At 45.9% G+C, this 23,330-nt stretch overlaps 1 protein-coding gene across 1 annotated transcript in view; it reads left to right on the top strand.

The window, feature by feature from the left end:
* Nucleotide 1: 1 nt before the first annotated feature.
* The window catches only part of MARC1 (mitochondrial amidoxime reducing component 1), a gene marked incomplete at its 5' end in the record, with an annotated part of 32,537 nt that continues 9,208 nt past the window's right edge, over nucleotides 2-23,330 (top strand). The window contains 6 exons of the mRNA XM_029933409.1: nucleotides 2-189; nucleotides 3,396-3,569; nucleotides 13,875-14,037; nucleotides 15,008-15,148; nucleotides 19,376-19,437; nucleotides 19,537-19,608. Of these exons, the coding sequence (XP_029789269.1) occupies nucleotides 2-189; nucleotides 3,396-3,569; nucleotides 13,875-14,037; nucleotides 15,008-15,148; nucleotides 19,376-19,437; nucleotides 19,537-19,608 (800 nt within the window). The remainder of the gene's footprint in view (nucleotides 190-3,395; nucleotides 3,570-13,874; nucleotides 14,038-15,007; nucleotides 15,149-19,375; nucleotides 19,438-19,536; nucleotides 19,609-23,330) is intronic.

The following is a 23,330-nucleotide window of genomic DNA, read 5'->3' on the forward strand; positions in this document are numbered from 1 at the left end:
ACTGGCCGCCGTGGCGCTGGGGACGGTCGCCTGGCGCCGCGAGCGGTCCCGGCGGCGCCGGCGGCGGCTGCAGCAGGTGGGCACCGTGTCGCAGCTCTGGATCTACCCGGTCAAGTCCTGCAAAGGGGTGGCGGTGAGCACGGCGGAGTGCACGGCCCTGGGGCTGCGCTGCGGCCACCTGCGGGACAGGTGAGGCCGGGCGGGGGCTGCGCGAGGAGGGCTTCGGGCGGGGGCGATCTGCTGAGTCCGCCAGCTGGCCCTTCCTTCCCTTTCAAGGGAGCAAGGACAAAGAGAACGAGGGGACAATTAACGTCCCAACAGCAGGCCCCAGGCCCCCGAGACCCAGGGCTTAATGGTCCCGACCCGCTTCTCGAGCCGGCTGCATTTCCACCTCCCGCGGGCGCTTTCACCTCTGCGCTCCTGCCCGGGAATGGTTTGCACCCAGGTGTCCCCGCGTGCCTGGGGACTTCTTCAACTCCATCTAGCGGAGGCGGCACCTTCCAGGGATCGGTGCCCGCCACAGTAGTTTCATGAAAAGGTCTCTAGAGAACTTGGGGGAAACTTGGGGCCGCGGATCGCAGCTCTCAAGGGGCGCAGCGAGGTGCAGCGCTCCCAAGAACAGCTGTTGAAGCCTCAGCTTCTTGCGGCCGAGGAAGCGCTATTGCCTATTTTTTCCTCATGCGCGCAAGCACTCTTTTATGAACAAAGAAATTGGGGTTCCGCGCCACCCAACGGTGGAGCCAGGACTCTTGTTTTCTTTAGCACATGGGTGTGAAAAGGCGTTTTATTCATGCCCTATCTGGGTAGTCAAGATCTTAGAGAATCCCCGCGGTTCCGCGAAGGTTGCAAAGGGCCGGAGCGCGCGGTTTTGTTCGCTTCTGGGTCTGGCGCCCAGCGCCTCACTGTAATGCTCTGCTTCAAGCTCTTTCCTTCCAGACCAGCCCTCAGCTCCTGCAAGTGACTCAGAACTGGGGAGGGGGGCGGCTATAGCTTCCCCCCTCCCCTTGCAGCGGAGAGGAGAGGGCCATTCACGACGCATGTGAGCTCTGCATCTTTGCTTCAGGAAGGAAGTCAAGAATCGTAGATATTTCATGGTTTACGTAGAGTTCACCAACTCTCAAAGACGCTACAATGTATTGAATTTGTTGTGTAGGCCCCAGAGGCGAAGGGTATGACTGTAATTGTCCTGTGCCGATTGAGAATATTTACTGAGCTCATATAATAATAAATAATAAGAGCTGGCATTTGTGACAGGCGCGATTTTTGTCATCATGTTACCGGCAGGCCCGAAGGAGAAGCACGCAAGAATTTAGAGGACTCCGTGTGACCCGTGCCAGGGAGCACAGAGAAGGAGCCCCAGAAACTGTCTGGGGTGGTCAGGAATGACGTCATAGATTGAACTGAAAATTTAAAAATAATTATGAACTTTCCCGGCAAGTAAATTGGGAAAGGAACATTCGAGAGAGAGAGAAAGAATAAGCTGGGTAAAGACCCTGGATGTGCCGGGGAAGGTATACTGGGGGAAAGGCTAGTGTACTAAGAAGGAATTACTGAAAGGGAATTCACTGCGGCAGTACTCACAGTAGCCCAAATACCCAAATACCCAACAACACATGACTGGGTAAACAACATGTGGCATATACCCCCCACGGAGCCGTGTTTAGGCACAAAAAGGAGCGCAGGGCTGGTACACACTACAGCACAGATCCACAAGCGGTGTGTTAGGTGAAGTAAGCCAGACACAAGAGTGCAGGTATTATATGAGTCTAATGACATGAAATATCTGCAGGAGGCAAATCCATAGAGACAGGATGTGGACTGGCGTTTACCAGGGGCTTCGGGGGGAAAGGAGAGAGAATGGAGAGTAATTGCTTCATGGGTTCAAAGTTTCTATTTGGGGTGACGAAAAACGTTTGTAAGTAGATAGTGGTGGTAGTTGCAAACCGTTGTGAAGATACTTAATGCCATTGAATTGTGCACCTGAAATCGTTAAAAACCCATTTAAAAACATGTTTTTCGTGGATGGACACTTGGGTTGTTTCTTCTACCTTTCGGTGTTGTGGACGCTTATGCGAACACCACTGTCCCCATACCTGTGTGAGGGGCTGGTTTCAGTCCTTTTGGACATACCTCAGGGCATGCCAGGCGTTTTATGTTGTGCCCATGTTACCACAACAAAAACAGTTAGAAAGAGGAAGGGCTGGTTGTGAATGGCTGGGTGGGCAGCTGGGGCAGGACGGGCCTTGCCTGCCTTGCTGGAGAGTTGGGGTGTGATCCTGAAAGCGGGAACGGTGGAGGGATTTTTCATCGGGGGAGGGACCTGATTAGATTTGTAGTTTAGAAAGATCACACTGCCATCATCCCCTGGGAGAATTATTACACAAAGAAGACTATGCATGTGCTGGTACCAGGGGGCTGGGGCGGGGAGAGCTCTGTTTGGGTCTAGGGTGAGGATCGATAAACAGGCAATTCAGGAAAGGGCTGCCGTTAACCTTTTTCTCATGTGGCTGAAACATCTCCACCACAAGGACCCACTGGAGGCGAGAGCTCTTCAACAGCCTAACGTTTCTGCTGTCTTTTTGTCTCATGTCTGCGGATCCCAAAAACACGAGCTCACTTCCCTGACTGTATTCATTCAATCTGGTGAGAAATGAAATGATCAGAATGTCAATATATTTGGCTTCCTTGGTCGCTGAGAAATAACCTGCACAAGTGGCTTCCCACCCCGCCCCGCACCCTGGACAGTTTCGTTACTCTCATTTCTCCATGTGCCTCTCTTTTCCTGGAAGTGCCTCTAGATCTGGAGTACTGGGTTAGAAGAAATATTGTCCATGGTGTCAATAGACCTTTGAGCAAATTGCAGAATTCGCAGCCCTGAATATGGAAACGTGGGTTTTTTCCCAAAGGTGGGGGTGGACCTGGCAAGGTAGGAGTGGCCTGTGTGCGTCTCCGCTGAAACCCACACTCTGGGAACAACAGAGACATCATCTCGTTGCTTCATTCCTTGTGCCCTTCAGGTCTTTCTGGGAAACCGTTTCCCGTCATCCCTTGGGGCATGTTTAATGAAAGTGGTCATACCTTCTGGCAGCTGAGATGAAAATATAAGAACATCTTTGACTTCTGTGCCACCAAGGAGCTCCTCGTGTTCTGAAGAGATTATATACATCGGCTGCCTGAGTGGTTACCAAAGCCTTTGAAATTCACTGACAGACTCAGTCTTGCTGTGCTGTTGAGTTGATGTTTAGGACAGACACACACACACACACACACACACACACACCCACACACACACCAGGCTTACAGGGAGGACGTGAAAGAGGACTGGCCATGACAGGAGAAGCCGTGACTGGCGTCTCACAGTAGGCCATGCATCTCTTGTGTTTTGACTGTGGCAGGTTTTGGCTCGTGGTCAACGAGAAGGGGAACATGGTTACTGCTCGCCAGGAACCCCGTCTGGTCTTGATTTCCCCGACTTGCGAGGGGGATGCCCTGACCCTCAGCGCAGCCTACACAAAGGACCTGCTGTTGCCCGTCAGGACGCCGGCCACCAATGCCGTGTACACATGCAGGTAAGGGAAAGGGGGGGCCTACTCCTCGAGTGAGTATCTGTCCTCGCGGTGTGTGAGGAAGTGTGAACTGTGGAGGAGCCCTGAGGCACACTGGTGATAATTAACTGTTGATTGTGAACATACTGTATGTAGGGTCAAGTCCGCAACATCATAATGACGTAAAAGAAAGAGGAACAAGGAAGCAGCTTCAAAAAAAGGAAGGAAGGAAGGAAGGAAGAGAAAAAAGGGGCAGCTGGGTAGTTCAGTCTGTTAAGTGTCTGACCCTTGATTTTGGCTCAGGTCGTGATCTCACAGTTCTTGGGATCAAGCCCCACATCAGGCTCTGCTCTGCTCAACATGGAGTGTGCTTGGGATTCTCTGTGTCTGTCTCTGCCTCTGCCTCTGTCTCTCAAAACAAATAAATAAATAAACTAAAAAAAATTAGGGAGCATCTTCATAAATGTGTGTTAATGTGGGGTTGAGAGACAGAAAAGTCCTATATAGAAAACCATGGGAAAAAAGCATATTCACACGTCAGCAAGAGAGAATTAACACCACTAAAGGATAAAGGACAGAAATGGGGTGGGAGCGACAGTGGAGAGTGTCCAGGAAGAGGTGAGTTTAGACCTACAGTTACCATGGACTGGCCCTGTTCTGCCTGGAAAGACAGAAGTCACAAATGTTTTCGTGACCTGTGATATTTGGTACTAACGAAGGAAGTTCTAAGACGGAAGAGACACCTGCGACCACAAGCGTGATCTGACGCGCAGACGCCCCAGGGTCCGCGCGTAGGGAGGGTGAAGACTCAGCCAGGGGACTGCTCTGTGCAGACGCTCTTTCTCCAACATTACAAGGGCTCCCAGGAAGCAGCTAGTGTAGGACAACTAGCTTTGCTTCCGAGAGCTCATGTCTAGAGTTGGACTTTTTATCCTAGGCTGGGAAAATTAGAGTTTGGTCTAATTCTACTCTTGTCACACCTTCTACATTTTGATGCATCGTGAATGCTGAATGTAGTCCATAGCCCATCATAGAAAATAACATCACATCAATACATGTAGATCCGAGTTAGCTGAAAAGTATCTAAAGACCCCAAGAAGTTTAAAGAAGCAATACCGATATCATTTCTACACTATCTTAGAGTTTTAGACATAATGTGTTCTTATTTTAATTTTGATGATTTTTTAATTATAAACATAACACATAGTCATAGTTGAAAAATTGGAAAATACTAAACTAAAAAAAGGAGTGAACAAAAACCTGTGAGATAACGATAAGTTATATTCTGATATTTTCTTTCTGTCTTTGTAGCTAATCCTTTAAAAGAAACAGTATAAAAATAATGTAAAAATGTAAAAATATACATGATTACTGTCATATACTTAAGTTGATACATTGAATACTTTTTCATATTATTAAAAAATCTTCAAAATAACAGTTTTCCTGTTAGCATATTCTTTCATCCTGAGGGTGTCCTATAATGCATTTTAATGTGTTCCCACAATTAAATATTTGGATTGTTTTCCATTTTCTCCAGGTTTGAAGAAGAATGTGACAAGTATCTTAGTATAAATCTGCGGGGGACCAACCCACGCACCACAGTCGAAAGGTCCTGAGTAGGGGGTTAGTGTCTGTGAAAATATCTCTAAGAAGGAAGACGGACAAGACGAACAAGACAGACGAGACAGACGAGACAGACCAGACAGACAACGTGGATGGTGGTAAAGCCACACTTTATTAAGATAGCCAGGGTCTTATATACCATGGGTGATGACATCATTTCTTTAATGGTTACATAGTTCAAGATTTTTGAAGTAAAGACATGCTCCGGAAAAAGTCATTTTTATCAGGACAGTAGTAAATAAAAGGAAACAATCAAGTCATTACAAGGGAGGGATTCCCCAATAATAGTCTGGCTACAAGCGGAAGATGAGCCTGAAGAATTATATGAGGAGAGATTTACATTCCTTAAGGCCCTTCATCAGTGATGCATGGGCAGGATGCTTATCCTTAAATATGCAAATTTCATGGCAGAGGTTTGGGTTAACTCCCTACACCAAACAAAGATCTAGAAAGCAAAGCAAGGGGAGGGCTGGAGCCACTGACTGAACCAAGTTGATTCAAAGCCTAAAAGTACATGTCTCTTTACAAAGCAATGAGAAAATCATAGAATGAACAGAAGCCACATGTGTGGCCCAAGAGGCCAAATATTGTTTGAGGGTTATTTTTGCCTACTGGGCCGCAACATAAATCTTTGTTCAAATTGTTTATTATTTTCATAGGGAAAAATTTTTTAGCCATGGTTTTGCTAGAAACATAGACTTCTGATATATGTTGCTAAATAATTTTGCAGAATGGTTCTACTGACTATAGCCACCAGGGTTTTATGGGCAAGTCTGTCTAACTGCATTCTGACCAGTATGCTCACAAATATTTGGCCATTTTTATAGGAAAAAGATAGCAATTTCTTGTTGCTTTAATTGCATTTAATTTATTGTCTGAGGCAAACTTTTTATTTTTATTTTATTTATTTTGTTTAGAATTATTTTTAATTTTATTTTTTATGCCTTTATTTTATTTTGAGAGACAGACAGTGAGTGAGTGGGGGAGGGGCAGAGAGAGAGAGGGAGACACAGAATCCCAAGCAGGCTCCAGGTTCTGAGCTTCAGCACAGAGCCCGACATGGGACTTGAACCCACGGACTGTGAGATCATGATCTGAGCCGAAGTCAGATGCTTAACCAACTGAGCCACCCCGGCACCCCATCATTTTTATTTATTAAGTAAGCTCTATGCCCAACATAGGGCTTGAACTTATGAGCTGGCTCCTGTCCATGGTTGTCTGCCATAACTAGGTATCTACCCAGACTTTCTTGTGGCTAATTTTTCCCCACTTAATTATTAATTCATTTGGAATTATGTGGACACTTTTTTTCATGGTTCTAAATAGGCTCTTTGGTCCATGCTCAAAGACTAAACAAGATTGTGTTTGGAAATTGCAAAACGAGAAGGTTTAGACATGTTAAAATAGTTCACGGACTCTTAGAGCAAAGATGTCAAGGGCCTTTTGGACCCGGGTTTCCTTTGGCAGCCCAGGCCATTCTCTTGGGATGGAGGTGTAACTGCAGCCCACAGTGTCCTAAAGATTTCTGATGAGTCTTGGGGCCCGGGGATCACTTTCAGAAGGTCATGATCATAGCCAGTACGCCTGTTTCTGCTGGTTAGATTGTGACTGGATTTTCTCACAAGCTGTGCCAGCCGCTAATGGGATACAGAGAATTAGGGTCCTTATATGGATTACTCAGGCAAACAGCCTCAAACCACGGCTGCATTATCTTTGTTAAAGGTTTTAGGAACTTTTTTTTTGCTTGGATTCTTTAAAAAAATTTTTTTTTAATGTTTATTTTTGAGAGACAGAGACAGAGACAGAGCACGAGCCAGGAAGGGGCAGAGAGACAGGGAGACATAAAATCCGAAGCAGGCTGCAAGGTCTGAGATGTCAGCACAGATCCTGATGCGGGGCTCGAACCCACAAATCGCGAGATCATGAACTGAGCTAAATTTGGATGCATAACCGACTGAGCCACCCAGATGCCTCTCTTTGGCTTGGATTCACTAGGACAGTTTGTCAGTGGAATGCTAGACCTAATGACACAGGTGAGGCAGCTCAGAGCACAGGAGAAATGTGGGAAGAGAAAGGAAAGAAGAAGGCAGAGGACAAAATTGTGCTAATTTAAAGGCCTCATATTGTTGGTATTTATTTATTTATTTAAAAATGCTTATTTATTTATTTTGAGAGAAAGAGAGAGAGTGAGAGTGAGGGAGGGGCAGAGAGAGAGAGAGGGAGACAGAGAATCCCAAGCAGTCTTCTCACTGTCAGCACAGAGCCTGACACAGGGCTCGATCTCACAAACCAAGAGATTATGACCTGAGCTGAAATCAAGAGTTGGACGCTTAGCCGACTGAGCCACCCAGGTGCCCTATTCTGGGTATTTATGAGCATTATTTCCTGAAGGCATTAGTAAACACTGGAGGAGGTGACTGCTGCCCCAGATGTGATGACAGCAACATGAAATCCCAAGGAACGTGAAAAGTCAATGAAACATGACGTCATCAAGAGAGCATAATTTTAATTACTTTTTAAAGTTTATTTATTATTGAGAGAGAGATACACACAGAGTGAGAGCGGGGGAAGGGCAGAGAGAGAGGGAGACGCAGAATCCGAAACAGGCTCTAGGCTTTGAGTTGTCAGCACAGAGCCTGACATGGGGCTTGAACCCATAAACTGCGAGATCATGACCTGAGCTGAAGCGTAACTGACTGAGCCACCCAGGTGCCCCTCACCAGAGAACATAATTACCTAGTAACCTATTTCAAAAACATGGAAGTCTGGGATTTACCCAAGAAGGCACTCAAATCGCTGCTTTAAGGAAACTCCATGAGATACAAGAAACCATAGATAATTCCACGAAAGTGGGAAAACAAATGGACAAATGAAAAGTTAAACAAAGGAATAGAAATGATAAGAAAAAGCAAATAGAAATTCTGGAGCTGAAAAAGTGAAGTGAAAAATGCAGTAAAGTGTATTGGCAGCAGCACGGATCAAGCAAATGGAGGAATCTGTGGGATCCAGGATTTGAAATTACCCAGTCAGAGGAGAACAAATTAAAGAGAATGAAAAAGTGTGAAAAAAAACCCAGGTGCTCTATGGGTTACCATTAAAAGAAACAATTGGTGAATTATTGGAGTTCCAGAAGAAGAAGAAAAGTGGAAGTGGCAGAAAATTTATTTAAAGAAATAATGTCTGAGGACTTCCAAAATCTGGGGAAATGTTTGCATATCTAAGTTCATGAAGCTTATAGGTCCCCAAATAAACTCAACTCCAATAGAGTCTCTCCAAGACATTATAATAAAACTATCAAAAATCAAAGAAAAAGAGGGGTACCAGGCTGGCTGCGTTGGTAGAGTATGCAACTCTTGATCTTGGGGTTGTGAGTTAGAACCCCATGTTTGGTGTAGAGATTACTTAAATAATAAAATCGTAAAAAAAAATCAAAAAGAATCTTAAAAGCAGCAAGAGATAAAAAGCAAGAGATGTAACATATAAGGAAACCCATGTAAGGCTGTCTTCTGACTTCTCAGCAAAAAACATACAGGCTAGGAGAGAATGTGACAATCAAGAATACTACCAATCAAGAATATTTTTAGGCAGTGGCGCCTGGGTGGCTCAGTCAGTTAAGCGTCTGACTGGCTCAGGTCATGATCTCACAGTTCATGGGTTCGAGCCCTGCATCAGGCTCTGTGCTGACAGCTAGCTCAGAGCCTGGAGCCTGTCTTTGGATTCTATGTCTCCCTCTCTCTGACCCTCTACTGCTCATGCTGTCTCTCTCTCTCTCTCAAAAGTAAATAAGACATTACAAGAAATATTTAAAAGAATACTCTTGGGCAAAGTTATTCTTTAGAATTGATGGATGATAAGGAGTTTCCTAGATGAACACAAGGAGAGGAAATTCATCACCAGATATCTGCCTTTCACGAAATGCTGAAAGGAGTTCTCCACTGAAAAGAAAAGATGCTAATTAGTAAAATGAAGGCATATGAAAATATACAACACAGTGGTAAAGGTAAACACTGAATTGGGGCACCTGGTTGGCTTAGTTGGTAAAGCATGTGACTCTTGATCTCATGATCCCGAGTTCAAGCCTCACGTTGGGTGTAGAGATTACTTAAAAAAAAAGGTAAGCAAAATCAAAATCAGAATACTCTAATATTGTAATATGTGGTGTGTTAATCACTTAACTCTAGGGTCATGGTATGGACAAGTGTATTAGAAATAATTGTAGCTACAATAATTTGTTAATAAACACACAATATAAAAACAGGTAAGTATGACATTAGAAATATAAAACAGAGTGAGGAGTAAAAGAGTAGTTTTGGGGGGCGCCTGGGTGGCTCAGTTGGATAAGCGTTCAACTCTTGGTTCCAACTCAGGTCATGATCTCATGGTTCCTGAGATCGAGCTCTGCATCTGTCTCTGTGCTGGCAGCATGGAGCCTGCTTGGAATTCTGGATCTCCCCTTCTCTCTCTGCCCGTCCCCTGCTAGTGCTTTCTCTCTCTGTCTCTCAAAATAAGTAAATAAACTTCAAAAAGAGTAGAGTTTTTGTATGAGATCAAAATTAAGTCAGCATAAGATAGACTGTTCTACCTATAAGATGTTTTAATTAAACTTATGGTAACCACAAAGCAAAACACCTACAGAGGAATCATAGAAGTTAAAGGGAAGGGAATAAAAACATTCCTCTGTGGAAAGTCATCAATTCACGAAGGAAGACTAAAAAAGAGGAAGAGAACATGGGAACTACAAAACAGGTAAAAGATAATAAGATGGCATTAATCAGCCCTTATCCATCAATGCTTAGTTTATTTAAGTTTATTTATTTTGAAAGAGAGAGAGAGAGGCAGAGGGAGTGAAAGAATCCCCCCATTCAGGGCTTGATCTCACAACCTGTGAGGACCTGAGCCTAAACCAAGAGTTGGATGCTTAACTAACTGAGCTACCTAGGCACCCCTATCCATCAGTGATTTGAAGGAAATTAATTAAATTCTCCAACCAAAGGGCATAGAAGCTAGATGGATAAACAAACAAGACTCATATAGTCTGCCTCTAAGAGAGTCACTTCAACTTTGGAACACACTGACTCAGGGCGAAGGGAGGAGAAAAATATTCTACACAAGTGGAAACCAAAGAGAGCAAGGGTTGCTGTATCTAATCAAACAAAATAGATTTTCAACCAAAGATTGTCATAAGAGAAAAAGAAGTTTATTATATAATGAAAAGGGATAAATTCATCTAGAACATATACCAGTTGTAAAGATATATGCCCCCAACATTGGAGTTCCTAAATATATTAAGAAACACTAACAGAAATGGACAATACAGCAATAGTTGGGGACTTCAGTATCCCACTTTCAACAGTGGATAGATCATGTAGAGAGAAAATCAATAATGAAATGTTGGCCTCGAACCATACTTCAGACCAAATGGACTTAACAGACATTTATAGAACATTCTGTCCAACAGAATACATGTTGTGCTCAAGCACACAAGGAGCATTCTCCAGGGTGGGTCATATGATGTGTCACCAAACAAATCAGCAAATCTAAGAAAATCGAAGTCATATCAAGTAGTTTAACAATCACAATGGCAAGAAACCAGAAATCAAAATCAGAAAGCTGAAAAGTTTACAAGCATGTAGAATTTGAACAATACACTTCTTAACAACCAGTGAGTCGAAGAAGAAATTGAAAGAGAATTTAAAAAAAAAATCTTGAAACAAACTAAAATGGAAACACAACTTACCGAAAACTATGGGATGCCGAGGTTTATAGTGATAAATGCTGACATTAAAAAAAAAGAAAGATCTCAACTAAACAGCCTGATTTTATAACTGAAGGAGTTAGAAAAAGAACAAACCAAGCCCAAGGCTAACATAAGGAAGGAAATAACAAAGATTAGAGCAGAAATAAATGAAACAGAGTCCAGAACAACGATACAAAAGATAATAAAATGAAGAGCTGGCTTATTTATTTTTATTTTTTAAAAATTTGAATATGGGGCACCTGGGTGGCTCAGTTGGTTAAGCATCCAACTTTGGCTCAGGTCATGATCTCACAGTTCATGGGTTCGAGCCTCGCATCAGGCTCTGTGCTGACAGCTCAGAGCCTGGAGCCTGCTTCAGATTCTGTGTCTCCCTCTGTCTCTGCCTCTCTCCTACCCATACTCTGTCTCTGTCTGTCTCTCAAAAATACATAAACATTAAAAAATTAAAAAAAAATTTGAGTATCGTTGGCACTCCTAAGAGCTAGTTTTTTGAAAAGATAAAATTGACAAACTTCTAGCTAGATTAATTAGGAAAAATGAGAGCCAACTCAGATAATATCAGAAATGAAAGGGGAGCCATTACAACTGATCCCACAGAAATAGGAAGGGTCGCAAGAGACTGCTATGAGGGAAGCTAACTTGAAATAACCAGACAAAACAAAACAACAAGACAAAACTAGAGTAATTACTTCCTTCTGCTGAGCATGTCTCAAAGCAGAGAATGGTCTTGGGGGCTTTGTGTAGATTATCCCTGACCCTCATAAGAAGGTTGTGATTTTTATCCCCATTTTATAGATCAAGAAACTAAGGCACAAAGTAAGAAATATCCATGAAGGTCACTGGGCTAGTCATTTGTGGGAACAGGATCCACACCCAGCTAGGTCTACCTGACTCCTCTTCCCCAAACTTCAGGCATTTGCACAACACGACCGTGCTTTATGCTAGTGTCAGTCTACCTCTCTCACTGTTGAACCTTGAACAATACAGGTTTGAACTCTGCGGGTCCACTTACGTGCACAGTTTTTTCAATACATACAGTACTATAAATGTATTTTGTCTTTAAGATTTTCTTTTCTCTATCTTACTGTATTGTAAGAATATGGTGTGTAATACATAGAGCACACGACATATGTGTTCACCAGATGTTTATGTTACTGTCGAACACTCGGTCAACAGTTGGCTATTCGCAGTTATGTTTTGGAGGAGTCAACAGTTACAGGTGGGTTTTCGACTGCATGTAGCGTTGGCACCCCTAATCTCCGTGTTGTTCAAGGGTCAACTGTATTTACTTAATGTTTGTATTCAAATCGATTCATCTTTAAAAAAAAAACCAAAACCTTAAATGCATTTATTTAAATAGGGAACCTTATATGGATACCTATATAATTTTCCAAGTGGAGGAGTTAACTGAAATAATAAATATGTTACAAATGGAGTATTACCTAATTCTAGCTAGAATTAATTGCTTGTAGAGGTTTCTGGACCTGAGGTTTGTTTTTTCCTTTTTAGAAAGAGATTATTTTCAGCTGTTGCTAGACATTAAGGACTTCCTATCATGAAACTGAATGGAGTCACTTTCTCTCTGTGCAGTTCACCATTCTTTCCTATTGTGCCCAAGTGCCACCATTATCTTGGATACCCACAGTAGCAATGGTCCTATGCTTAGGAAAAACTGGCCTAAGTGTTTCTTTACTACACATCGAGAGGGGTGGGGGAGACTCCAAATCCTATGATTACTAGCAATCCAATCAAATTAGATTATTGTTATTTTACTTATTTATTTATTTTTTATGTTAATTTACTTTTGAGAGACAGAGACAGAATGCAAGCAGGGGAGGGACAGAGAAAGAGAGAGACACAGAGTGTGAAACAGGCTCCATGCTCTGAGCTGTCAGCACAGAGCCCTATGCAGGGCTCAAACTCACAAACTGTGAGACCATGACCTGAGCTGAAGTCAGACATTTAACCAACTGAGCCACCCAAGGGTCCCTATTATTGTTATTTTTACATGGGACATGTTTTGATGCAAATTTTATTTTATTAATTTTATTTTTAAGCTTATTTATTTATTTTGAGAGAGACAGAGAGAGAGAGCATGCAAGTGGGAAGGAGCAGAGATAGAGGGAGAGGAGAATCCCAAGCAGGCTCCATGCTGTCAGCACAGAGCCCCACACCGGGCCTGATCCCATGAACCCTGAGATCATGACCTGAGCTGAAACCAATATGCTTAACCAACTGAGTCACCCAGGCGTCCCCAAATTAGATTATTATTATCTATACCATCTTAGATTTTTCAGAACATTTTCACATACATTGCTGAATCTAGTTGTGTTGTCGTCAAGCTGGTAAAATAGAGTTGGGCTCTATCCAGCTGCATGAATCAGATTTTGCAGTAGTTTTGAGTTTATGCTGATGCGTTAGTTTTCATCTGGAAAACTCAGTATTTTTTCAAACAGCTGATCTTATTTTTTCTCCTGTGCCTTCCTTCCAGATAGCGAGGCACGGACCTGTATCACTGTATTGTAAACCTGGGCAAAGCAAGGCTGGAAACTGTAACTTCATTTGTGTTTACACAGTGGTTCGGAGGCAGAACCAGCTAAAATCATATTTCCTGATAATTAAAGAATCACAGTGACATTACAGCTTTTCTTTCTTTTTTTAAAATTTTTTAATTGAGAGAAAGCGCGCACAGTGGGTGAAGGGCCGAGGGAGAGGGAGAGAGACAGAGAGACTCTTCAGCAGGCTCCATTCTCAACATGGAGTCGGACATGGGGCTCGATCCCCCCACCTTGGAACATGACCTGAGCTGAAATCGAGAGTCAGATGCTCAACCGATTGAGACACCCAGATGCCCAAAGACACCACCACTTTTTGATATGTGTAAGACACGGTAGGGGTTCCACATTTTCAAAGCCATGACCAATCTTTGCTCCTGCCCCTCCCTGCAGAGTGCACGGCCTGGAGATCGAGGGCAGGGACTGTGGGGAGGCTGCGGCCCAGTGGATCACGAGCTTCCTGAAGACGCAGCCCTACCGCCTGGTGCACTATGAGCCTCACATGCGACCGAGAAATTCTCACCAAATCATGGACGTGTTCCAGCCCACAGACCAGGTCAGCGGAGCCTTTGGCCTTCGGTGTGTCCTGTGGAAGGCAGGCCTCATCACGTGTGCACAGCCGTCCCGTACGGCCCGTCGGGCAGGGCAGCGCGTCTGCTGAGCTCGGCTCTGTCATGTCCCCAGGCAGCTCCCAGGCACCTTGGCCTGAACACCAGCTGGGGATTCTAAAGAACAGACCACAATGAAAGCCCTTCCTTCGGGAGCTTCATCTGTTTCTTGATTTGGGGGACTCTTGCTTTCTTCCCATGGCATCTACCTTCCTATTTATGTAAGCCTTCCAGTGCCAACACGGTTCCGAAACTTTTCCACTCTATTCTGTAACTGTATGTGGAGCTCGAACTTTTTCCTGGGTGGTTGCAATGGTCAGATCACAGTTGGGCAAATGAGATCTGCGGACTTAAAGTGACTACATTGGTCCTTATAGGAATATGGCGGTAAGGATTCATGGTAAAAGGAGGGGCTGGCAGCACAATTTCTATGACCATTAAAAAAATGTGTATATATATTTTGTGTGTATATAAAGAAAAAGTACCTGACGTTGATTAGTAGGCTGCATCAAAAATAGGTATCCATGGAATCGGTGAATATTTTTAACATCCATACTGAGGTCATCAAGCCCATCATCATTGGAGAAGTTGAGGCTCAGAAAGGTGGAGTGACTTCCTCAAGGGCACTTGGCCAATGGCAGCTTTAGGATCCCAAGGCCACATTTTTTTTTGGTTCCATCATGTGATTCCTATTATCTCCAAGGCTCTTTAAGACTTCTGTACCACTGTGACTTTTCTATATAAAGAACTAAAGAAATACTTAGAAATAGTGTGTGTGTGTGTGTGTGTGTGTGTGTGTGTGTGTGCACATGCACGCACGCGTGCACACACGCTAGGGGCTGACTGGGGAGGGTTCCAGGAACTAACCACATACGTCCTCTGTGTGCCACGTTCTAACCATTTCTATTTCCTTACCAGGTTGTGTACTCAGATGCCAGCCCCTTCTTGATCCTCTCTGAGGCATCTTTGGCCGATCTCAACTCCAGGCTGGAAAAGAAAGTTAAAGTGGCTAACTTCAGGCCCAATATCGTCATTTCAGGCTGTGATGTCCATGCAGAGGTAATGCCTTCCTTTCCCCTTTCCTTGGCTTTAAATTTTTTTTAAGGCATAAAGTCTTTGATGTTTCCTTAGATTATTCTGAAGAATTCATTGATTACTGGTCGTATGCTGGTCTGCTCAGTATTTTGAGTTCTTGAGCACCTGATCAGCTCAGACATTAGCACGGAGGACACAAATCTAGATAAAGTGGAGGTGCTGGTGTCAGGGAGCAGTTCAGGGTCTGAGATTTCTAAGGATAATTCTCAGTAAAGTACATTAGTTTTTGAGCCAAATTTATGTAGCATAAGATGCATGATGTGTGTGGGCCATGGAATAAAGGCAGGGGATTCTCATGTTTTGTTGAAGTTAGCTTTCCTGTTCAGTTGTTGGTCGCTGGGGGAAGATAGGCATTTACAGTGTGGCTGCCAGGGCGTGGGGGTGGAGTCTCCCATCTGGATGGCGCTGCCCTAAAATGCTTCCGATGCCACCTCCAGTCTGCCCTCAGATGCCTGCACTGTGGCTTAGCATGAAGGGCTTCCACGGTGCCACATGATTTGGGCAGCAGATTTACCTTCCTCATTGCCTTTGGCTATTTCATTGGTTCTCTCCCTCTTTGACCAGGAAGGCTGATGTCAGGGGCCTCAGGGCTTGGTGAGTGGCAACCATCTAGCTGTGGGTACTTGACGGAGGCACCAGCTCTCAGATGGGAATTCCAGAGTTCTGGTGGTGGGTGTTTGTGGATGGAAAGTGGAGGTTAAGTGCAGGGGGAGAACTGAGTCCAAGTGACTGAGTTTTAACGCTGATACTCAGGGAGATGGATCCTGCCTCCATCTTGCTGTGGGGAGGGAGCTAAGTGTGCTGGAAGAAGCTAAGTGTGCAGGAAACTGAAGCCCATGCTCAAACCCGAGGCTCTGAGGTCCGCCTCCAGCTTGCTTGCTGGCCTTTGCCTGACTCTCTGCAGGCTTGTTTACCTGCCTGGCGAATGGGCTGATCCTTTCTGCCTAGCGTTACCTTACAAGTTTGTCAAAGGATCAGTTGGGCTAGGTGACTTATAAAAAGTATAAAAGCAGTGTGAGTCAGTGAGAGGCCACAAAAGTACCTCCAAAACCGCTTCTGACGTTTTACGTGAAAACGCTCTGAGCATGCCATGTTTTCCAAAGACGGCGGGTCAGCGTCCAGTACAAGGCGGGTGTGGTGTGCTATCCCTGGGAGCCTGCCCTGGGCTGTCCCTCCGGGGTCCCCTGTGACAGGGAGCTCACCTGTCCTTGCTCACATCCAGCACGGTTCAGCTGGACTCAGACAAGAGGGAGAGATCAGTGTTGGTTGCTTTGGATGTCTCCTTGATTCTGGCCTTTTACCAGTTGTGGCCAGGTGGGTTTTCCTTCTCAGGAAAAGGGAAAGGGGGTGGGTTCCACTGAATGCTCGAATTGTGCTTTGCAGCCTGAGGAGGTCAAAGTCATTATTTCCTTTTTATAAGGGGGAAGGGAGAGGCCTGGGGAGGTGACCTGGCTTGCCCGAGGCTGCCCCATGGCGACTGGAGGAGCTGGGTCTTGAACTCAGACTGTACCTTGTGCCAAAGGACCTCTGGGCATTCTAAGGGGCACCTGGGTTTGAAGCCACCTGCTTCAATAAGTGGCTGTCTGACCCTGGATAAGTCCTTGAACCCCTCAAGGCCTCCGCTTCTTGCACTTGTGAAGTGCAGATGATTTCATCTACCCTGATGGCAGCTGTAAGAATCAAGGTCTATCCCAATCTGCAACCAAGCTCTTAGACACAAAGTGTCCTAGAGAGGGGGACGGTCTCTTTCCTACAATCAGAGTGAAGGAGCCTGGCTCAGGCATTCTCCCAACTGTGACCCACTTTATGCTTCCCTCCCCCTTGCGATCCTTGTGCCCTGGGTCATGTTGACGACATTTCCTGCCCCAAAGTTCTGAGACGGTCAGATTCAGATGTAGATGAAATGAGTGGAAACAGCCCTCTCAGAATAGGACCTCAGATTTAGATTTGTTTGAACTGAATCTTGTTCTAGAAGCCTTCATTTCTCTATAACTCTCAATGTTTCCTAACTGGGAACATTTCGCATTTTAAATTCCATGTTAATACAATGCTGGCTGAGCTCATTTTTGTAATAGCACGCCACTCTTTTTTTTAAGTTTATTTATCTATTTTGAGAGAGGCAGAGACAGCAGAGTGGGAGAGGAGCAGAGAGAGAGAGAGGGAGACAGAGAATCCCAAGCAGGCTCCACACTGGCAGGGCTCGAACTCACAAAACCATGAGAGCATGACTTGAACTGAAACCAAGAGTTGGACCCTTAACTGACTGAGCCTCCCAAGCGCATCTGCAATAGCCTGTCACTCACTGTGCGATGAGTTAGTCCCACTGTGTCCCTGTGGATGGACATGTAGAGAACAGGACTGAAGAAATATGATTGTTTCTAAGGAGATTACAGTCCAGGGTGATCAGATTGTGAACAGGCCAGCAAGACAGGTGGCGACAGTGGTGAACGCAGGCAGTTAGGTGGCCACAGGGATGGTATTAGCACAGATGGATTGGGAGATGACAGGACAGCTGGGGGTCTGCTCAAGGCCAGAGTATCGCAGGGCTCAGGGCTTTGACCCGCTTACATTTCTGGCTTTCCTTATTAGGAATTTTTTACGTTACTTATCTGTGACTTAGTCTCCAACAGTTTCTAATGTACATTAATTAATTAATAATTAATTAATTTCCTATCCAGAACCCACATTTCTCTTCTTTTGGATCTTTTTTTGTTTTTGTGACCATGGTGCCCCCTGGTGGACAAACACACACAGAGCAGGCTGGGGCTGCTCTAACCCCAGGAGGGGCGGGGGGCGGGGGGGGGGGGCAGCTTTTTTGGACCTGCAGTTAAGAGACCTATTTTATGATTAAAAGCTGTACTACCTCCTTCTCTCTGCCCCCCTCCCCAGACGTTCTCTCTTTCTCACCCTCTCTCTGTCAAAAATAAATAAAACATTAAAAAGCCAGCTGCAATACATACAGCAAAAATGATACACACTCCCAGAGTGAAAATCCGGAGTCTCCGGTTCTCTGGCTTGTGGTCACACTGGACTGGGCAGGTGGTTTTACCTCATGAATTTTCGTCTTCAGCCCTGAAGCAGCTGGCACTTCTCTCCCAGGGTAAGAGGTTCAGGACTATGGTTCGATGTCCTGCGTCTCCTCATGCTTTCCTTTTAATGATTTCCCCAGTCTCCTCCCCGTTCTCTTGTGCCTTCCAAAGTCTCTGTTCTGGAAGGTTCTGTTCAAATCCTATCTTTTCCCTAAAACCTCCCTTGACCAGAGCAGCCTGAGGGTTTGTCCTTCTAAAACCTCCAGATCAATTCTTGCCTGTGAAGGTAAACTCATGTCCAGTGGACTATCTTCTATTGCTTTCTCTCGAATTTTCTGGAATCCTGAAAAATATGTTGATCATTAACTCTTCCTGCGTGGATGCCCTGTCTCCTCTGCTGGATTCGAGGGGGCGCCAAGTCCATTAATTTGATTTGTCCTGAAAAGGAGTGACCCTGGCTGTGGGCCAAAGCCAGAGAATTCCCTGGGCTGGAGCACACACAGATGAGGGGAGCACGGTTGATTTGTTTGTATTCGCCAGGGGAGATACACGGTGCACGCACCAGGGCCCCAAGGATTAGGTCCAACAGAGACATGCACCCCCGTCCATACCCTTTCTCTCTGTCACCCACACCGTCCGTCAGCCCAACCCCTGCATTCCCCCCTCCCCGAGTCCAGTGAGATCAGTCAGGGAGGTGAGTTTCTTTCTTTCTTTTTTAAGTGTATTTATTTATTTTTGAGAGAGGGCACAAGTGCGGAATGGGCAGAGAGAGAGGGAGACACAGAATCTGAAGCAGGCTTGAGGCTCTGAGCTGTCAGCACAGAGCCCGATGTGGGACTTGAACTCACAAACCTTGAGATCGTGACCTGAGCTGCAGTCAGATGCTTAACCGACTGAGCCACCCAGGCGTCCCGGGAGGTGAATTTCAGTGAGAGCAAAGGGAGCATTTCACTGCAGGGGAATGGACTGACCTGTCACAGGCAGAGAGAGGACAGGGGGGTGTGTGGCTTCTGAGGGCTGAGGTAGAAGTCTGCCGTCTGTGGTGTAAGAAGTCTGCCGTCTGTGGCCTCACGAGGTGTCCGCTCTTGCCAAGTCCCCACCCAGGCGTGCCACGGCGCGGGCTTGGGCAGTGCTCCTATGAAGTTTGTGCTTTGTCCCCCAGGATTCTTGGGATGAGCTTCTTATTGGTGACGTCATACTGAAAAGAGTAATGGCGTGCTCCAGGTAAGGCACTTCCTTCCGCCCCTGGAGGGGAGAGGGTGGGAGGGCCAAGGTCAGTCTGCTTTGTCCCTCGTATGATGCCGTGTGTGTGTGTGTGTCCAGGTGCATTTTAACCACGGTGGACCCAGACACTGGCGTCATGAGCAGGAAGGAGCCGCTGGACACCTTGAAGAGGTAGGACCCGGATGTCCCCAGGAAGCAGCCAAAATACCACGAACACACAATCTTAAAGCCTAGGTGGGGGGGCTCCTAGTGACTGGGTGACTGGGGAGATATTCCTGGGTGCCGGGTTCCCAGAATGTCTCCTTGCATAAATAATTTTATTTCTCATTTAGAATTCATGATTCAAAGGAACTGATTTAAGAAATGCATTGTTTAGATATTTGGTGAATTTCAAACTAAGTATCTGATAATACCAAATATTTATATGATAGTGGCACTGTGATATAAGATATATCCATATATTTTGGAGGAGGGGGTTGAAGTAATTAGGGGAAATGACATGAGGTCTGGCATGTACTGTGTGTTACTAGAGCAAAAAAAAAAGGTCATGTGGAAAATTGCATCAAAACCTTGATAAACAGAATCTGGGTGATCATTATGTGGGCATTCATTGCAGCATTTCTACTTTTTTCAAATTTTTATTTATTTTTGAAAGAGAGAGAGCGAGCAAGAGAGAGCGGTGGAGGGGCAGAGAGAGGGGGACCGAGGATCCAAAGCAGGTTCTGTGCTGACGGCAGCGAGCCTGACGGGGGGCTCAAACTCACGAACGGTGAGATCATGACCTGAGCCAAAGTCAGACGCTCAACCAACTGAGCCACCCAGGTGCCCACTCAGCATTTCTACTTTTGTGTTAACTATTCATAGTGTTAATTATGAATTCATAATTCAATATGAATATGTTAAATATTCATAATATAAAATTTTAAGTGAAAGAAGATAGTTACAGAGAATAATTTTAGGTAATATAGAAAGATAGTTAAAATAACATTGCGTTTTAAAAGCTGACTACAACATAGTTTTTTTTTATTTGATTTGATTTTATTTGTTTTTGTTTATTTGATTTTACTTTTTAAAATATATAAATGCACAAGACTAAATAAAGGGCTGGAAGCTTTTGTTTCATTTTTGTTTCCTTTAGAGAGACAGAGAGTGGGGGGAGAGGGGCAGAATCCCAAGCGGGGGTCACGCTCAGCCTGGAGCCTCCTGTGGGGCTTAATCCCATGACCTGGGATCGTGACCTGAGCCACATAGAGAGTTGGACACTCAACCAACCGAGCCACGCAGGCGCCCCCAGGACTGGAAGTTTATAAACGAAAACGTTAATGGAGGCGCTCCTGTGGTGGTGGAGTTATGAGAAAAGAGATAAATATTCTTATATGCAGACTTTGAACATTTTTTTAGTGTTTATTTATTTTTGAGAGAGAGAGAGAGTGCGAGCACGGGAGGGGCCGAGAGAGAGGGAGACACAGAATCCGAAGCAGGCTCCTGGCTCCCAGCTGTCAGCACAGAGCCCCAGGCAGGGCTCGAACTCAAGAACTGTGAGGTCGTGACCTGAGCTGAAGTCGGCCGCTTAACCAACCGAGTCCCCCAGACTTCCCTATGTGGTTTTTAAACTTTCCTCGATCCACCTGTGTTATCTTTGTTAAAACAACAGTTGGGGTCCCCTGCAGTTAGATGGTGGTATCTGCCCAATGCGGGGTCACAGGTGGGCTGTCACGTCCCGTCTCTGCAGCCCCTGAGCCCCTCGGCTTTGACCCTGACTTGTGTCCCCAGGTGTCACTCGTAGAAGGGGAGGGGAAGGCATGGAGGGCAGGGACAGCTGCTCTGAGCAAAGCCCGGCTGCTGCCACGCGGCTCCCAAGCCGTCACGGAAGAGCCCAGCAGGGGGTTTGTGTGGCCAGACCCACCGCCCGGCTGTGCGCCCTGCTGCCTCCCGCCTGTCCACCTCTCACAAACCTGTGGCCAACAACGTAGTTTCCTTGGATCAACACTGACCTTCCTCTGCTGATCTTGCTATCGCAGAAGCCACGATCCGGCCCCTCCTGGGCAAGCTGGGGTGGGGGCTGTGATCTCCAGCCAGAAGGTCACCCCAGGCTTGGGGCCCTGGGCCTGCCCTGCGTGGCTAGCACTGTACTTCGGGAAGACAGGTGTCTTTCGTGAGGGCCAGGCCACCAGGCAGAGACGAGGGTCAGGAGTGAAGTCAGACAAGGTGGGTTGAAGGCAGTTAAGGAGAGGTACTCTTTTTTTGTTTTTAATTGTTTTTTAGGGTTTATTTTTGAGGGGAGGAAGATCCAAGCGGGCTCCCATCAGCGAGGCTGATGCTGGGCTCGAACTCACCAACTGCGAGATCAGGACCTGAGCCAAAGTCTGATGCCCAACTGCCTGAGCCACCCAGGTGCCCCAGGAAAGGCATTCTTGAAGTGAAGAGCAAATGGCCCTTTCCACCTGGGTCCCCCCCACCCCTGCCCCGCTGGGTGTGGAGTTGCAGGAACATTCCAAGAGGGGTGCAGACAGCCCAAGGCAAATGTCATCATTTTGAGGGCACTGTGTATTTCTCAATGCTCAAAACAACAGTAGTCAACATTTAACTTACTTAATATTAAGAACTTAATATGATAAGGGGGGTCTGAGTGTCTCAGTCGGTTAAGTGTTCAACTCTTGATTTTGGCTCAGGTAATGATCTCAGGGTTTGTGAGATCGAGCCCCGTGGGGGGCTCTGCACTATGAGCACAGAGTCCGCTTGGGATTCTCTCTCTCTGCCCCTCTCCACTTGTGCACTCTCTCTCTCTCTCTCTCTCAAAAATAAAATAAACTTAGAAAAAAAGAACTTAATATGATAAAGTATGCGAGATTTGTATATTTCACTCTATATACATTCCCCTCTGCCCAGAAAAAGTAAAGAAAATTTTAACTCTAGGACATGATACGCTAGCTGAACTGTGGAGAGGTGAAGTCCACCAATGTCTGCGAATTATTTGGAAATACAAAAAAAAAAAAAAAAAGAATTGAGGGATGGATAAAAATGTGATAAAGGAAATATGGTAAAGTGTTACGTGTGACGTCTGGGTGGTTGGTTAAGTGGGTGTTTGCTGTAAAGTTCTTTTCACTGGGTGTCTGTTGGGGCCTGTAATTAATAACACAGTGTGTGCTGGGCATTCGTGAGGGGAGCGGGGTTTTGAGAAGCAGCAACGTCAGACCAGCTCTGCCTCCAAGCGCACTCACTCATTCACCCCCAGAACAAGGCGGAATTTGGTCTTCCTACTTCCTGGGGCCCCCAGGAGCTGCCAGGAGAGGGGCCGGTGGGAACCCTGGCTCTGCGGCCAAGTGTCCTGCGCTCCGGCCGGCCCCCCGCTCGTGCGGGCCACGGGCGTTCTTTCCTCGGAAATAAGGCGGGTAGGGCACACCTGGATGATTCTGGGTGCAAACCAGCTGAGCGATGGTAGACATTGACCATCACCCTTTTTTTTTTTTTTTTTTTTGGCGCATCCTGTTCTCGGTCTCCGCCCCCAACACTGCTGCCCCTTCCGGCTGGATTTAGGAAGTGTCTCTGCTGGCGGGACTAGCTTCCCGCACCTTGGGCGTCTGCCCCCACTGGGAATCTGCATTTACAGAACGAGGATAATTGACCCCCACGTGGGCTGAGGACAAGCTGGGGGTGTCGCAGGGAACCGGCCGGCTCCCTGATCCTCAGCAGGCTTTCTGCATCCCAGCAATGCCCCACCCCCCGCCCCCCCCATGGCTCCTAATACCCTGGGAGAAGGAGTTACCCGCCTGGGCATCTTCCCCGTCTCTTACGGAGATTGGAGTTGCCACAGAGGTAGTGATTTATGCTGTCCCCGGGATAGGCGGCTGTAAATCCGGAGAGAGCGCCCGGCCTCGGGCCATAAATCACGG

The sequence above is a fragment of the Suricata suricatta genome, chromosome 3 (assembly GCF_006229205.1).
Source record: "Suricata suricatta isolate VVHF042 chromosome 3, meerkat_22Aug2017_6uvM2_HiC, whole genome shotgun sequence".
NCBI lineage: Eukaryota > Metazoa > Chordata > Mammalia > Carnivora > Herpestidae > Suricata > Suricata suricatta.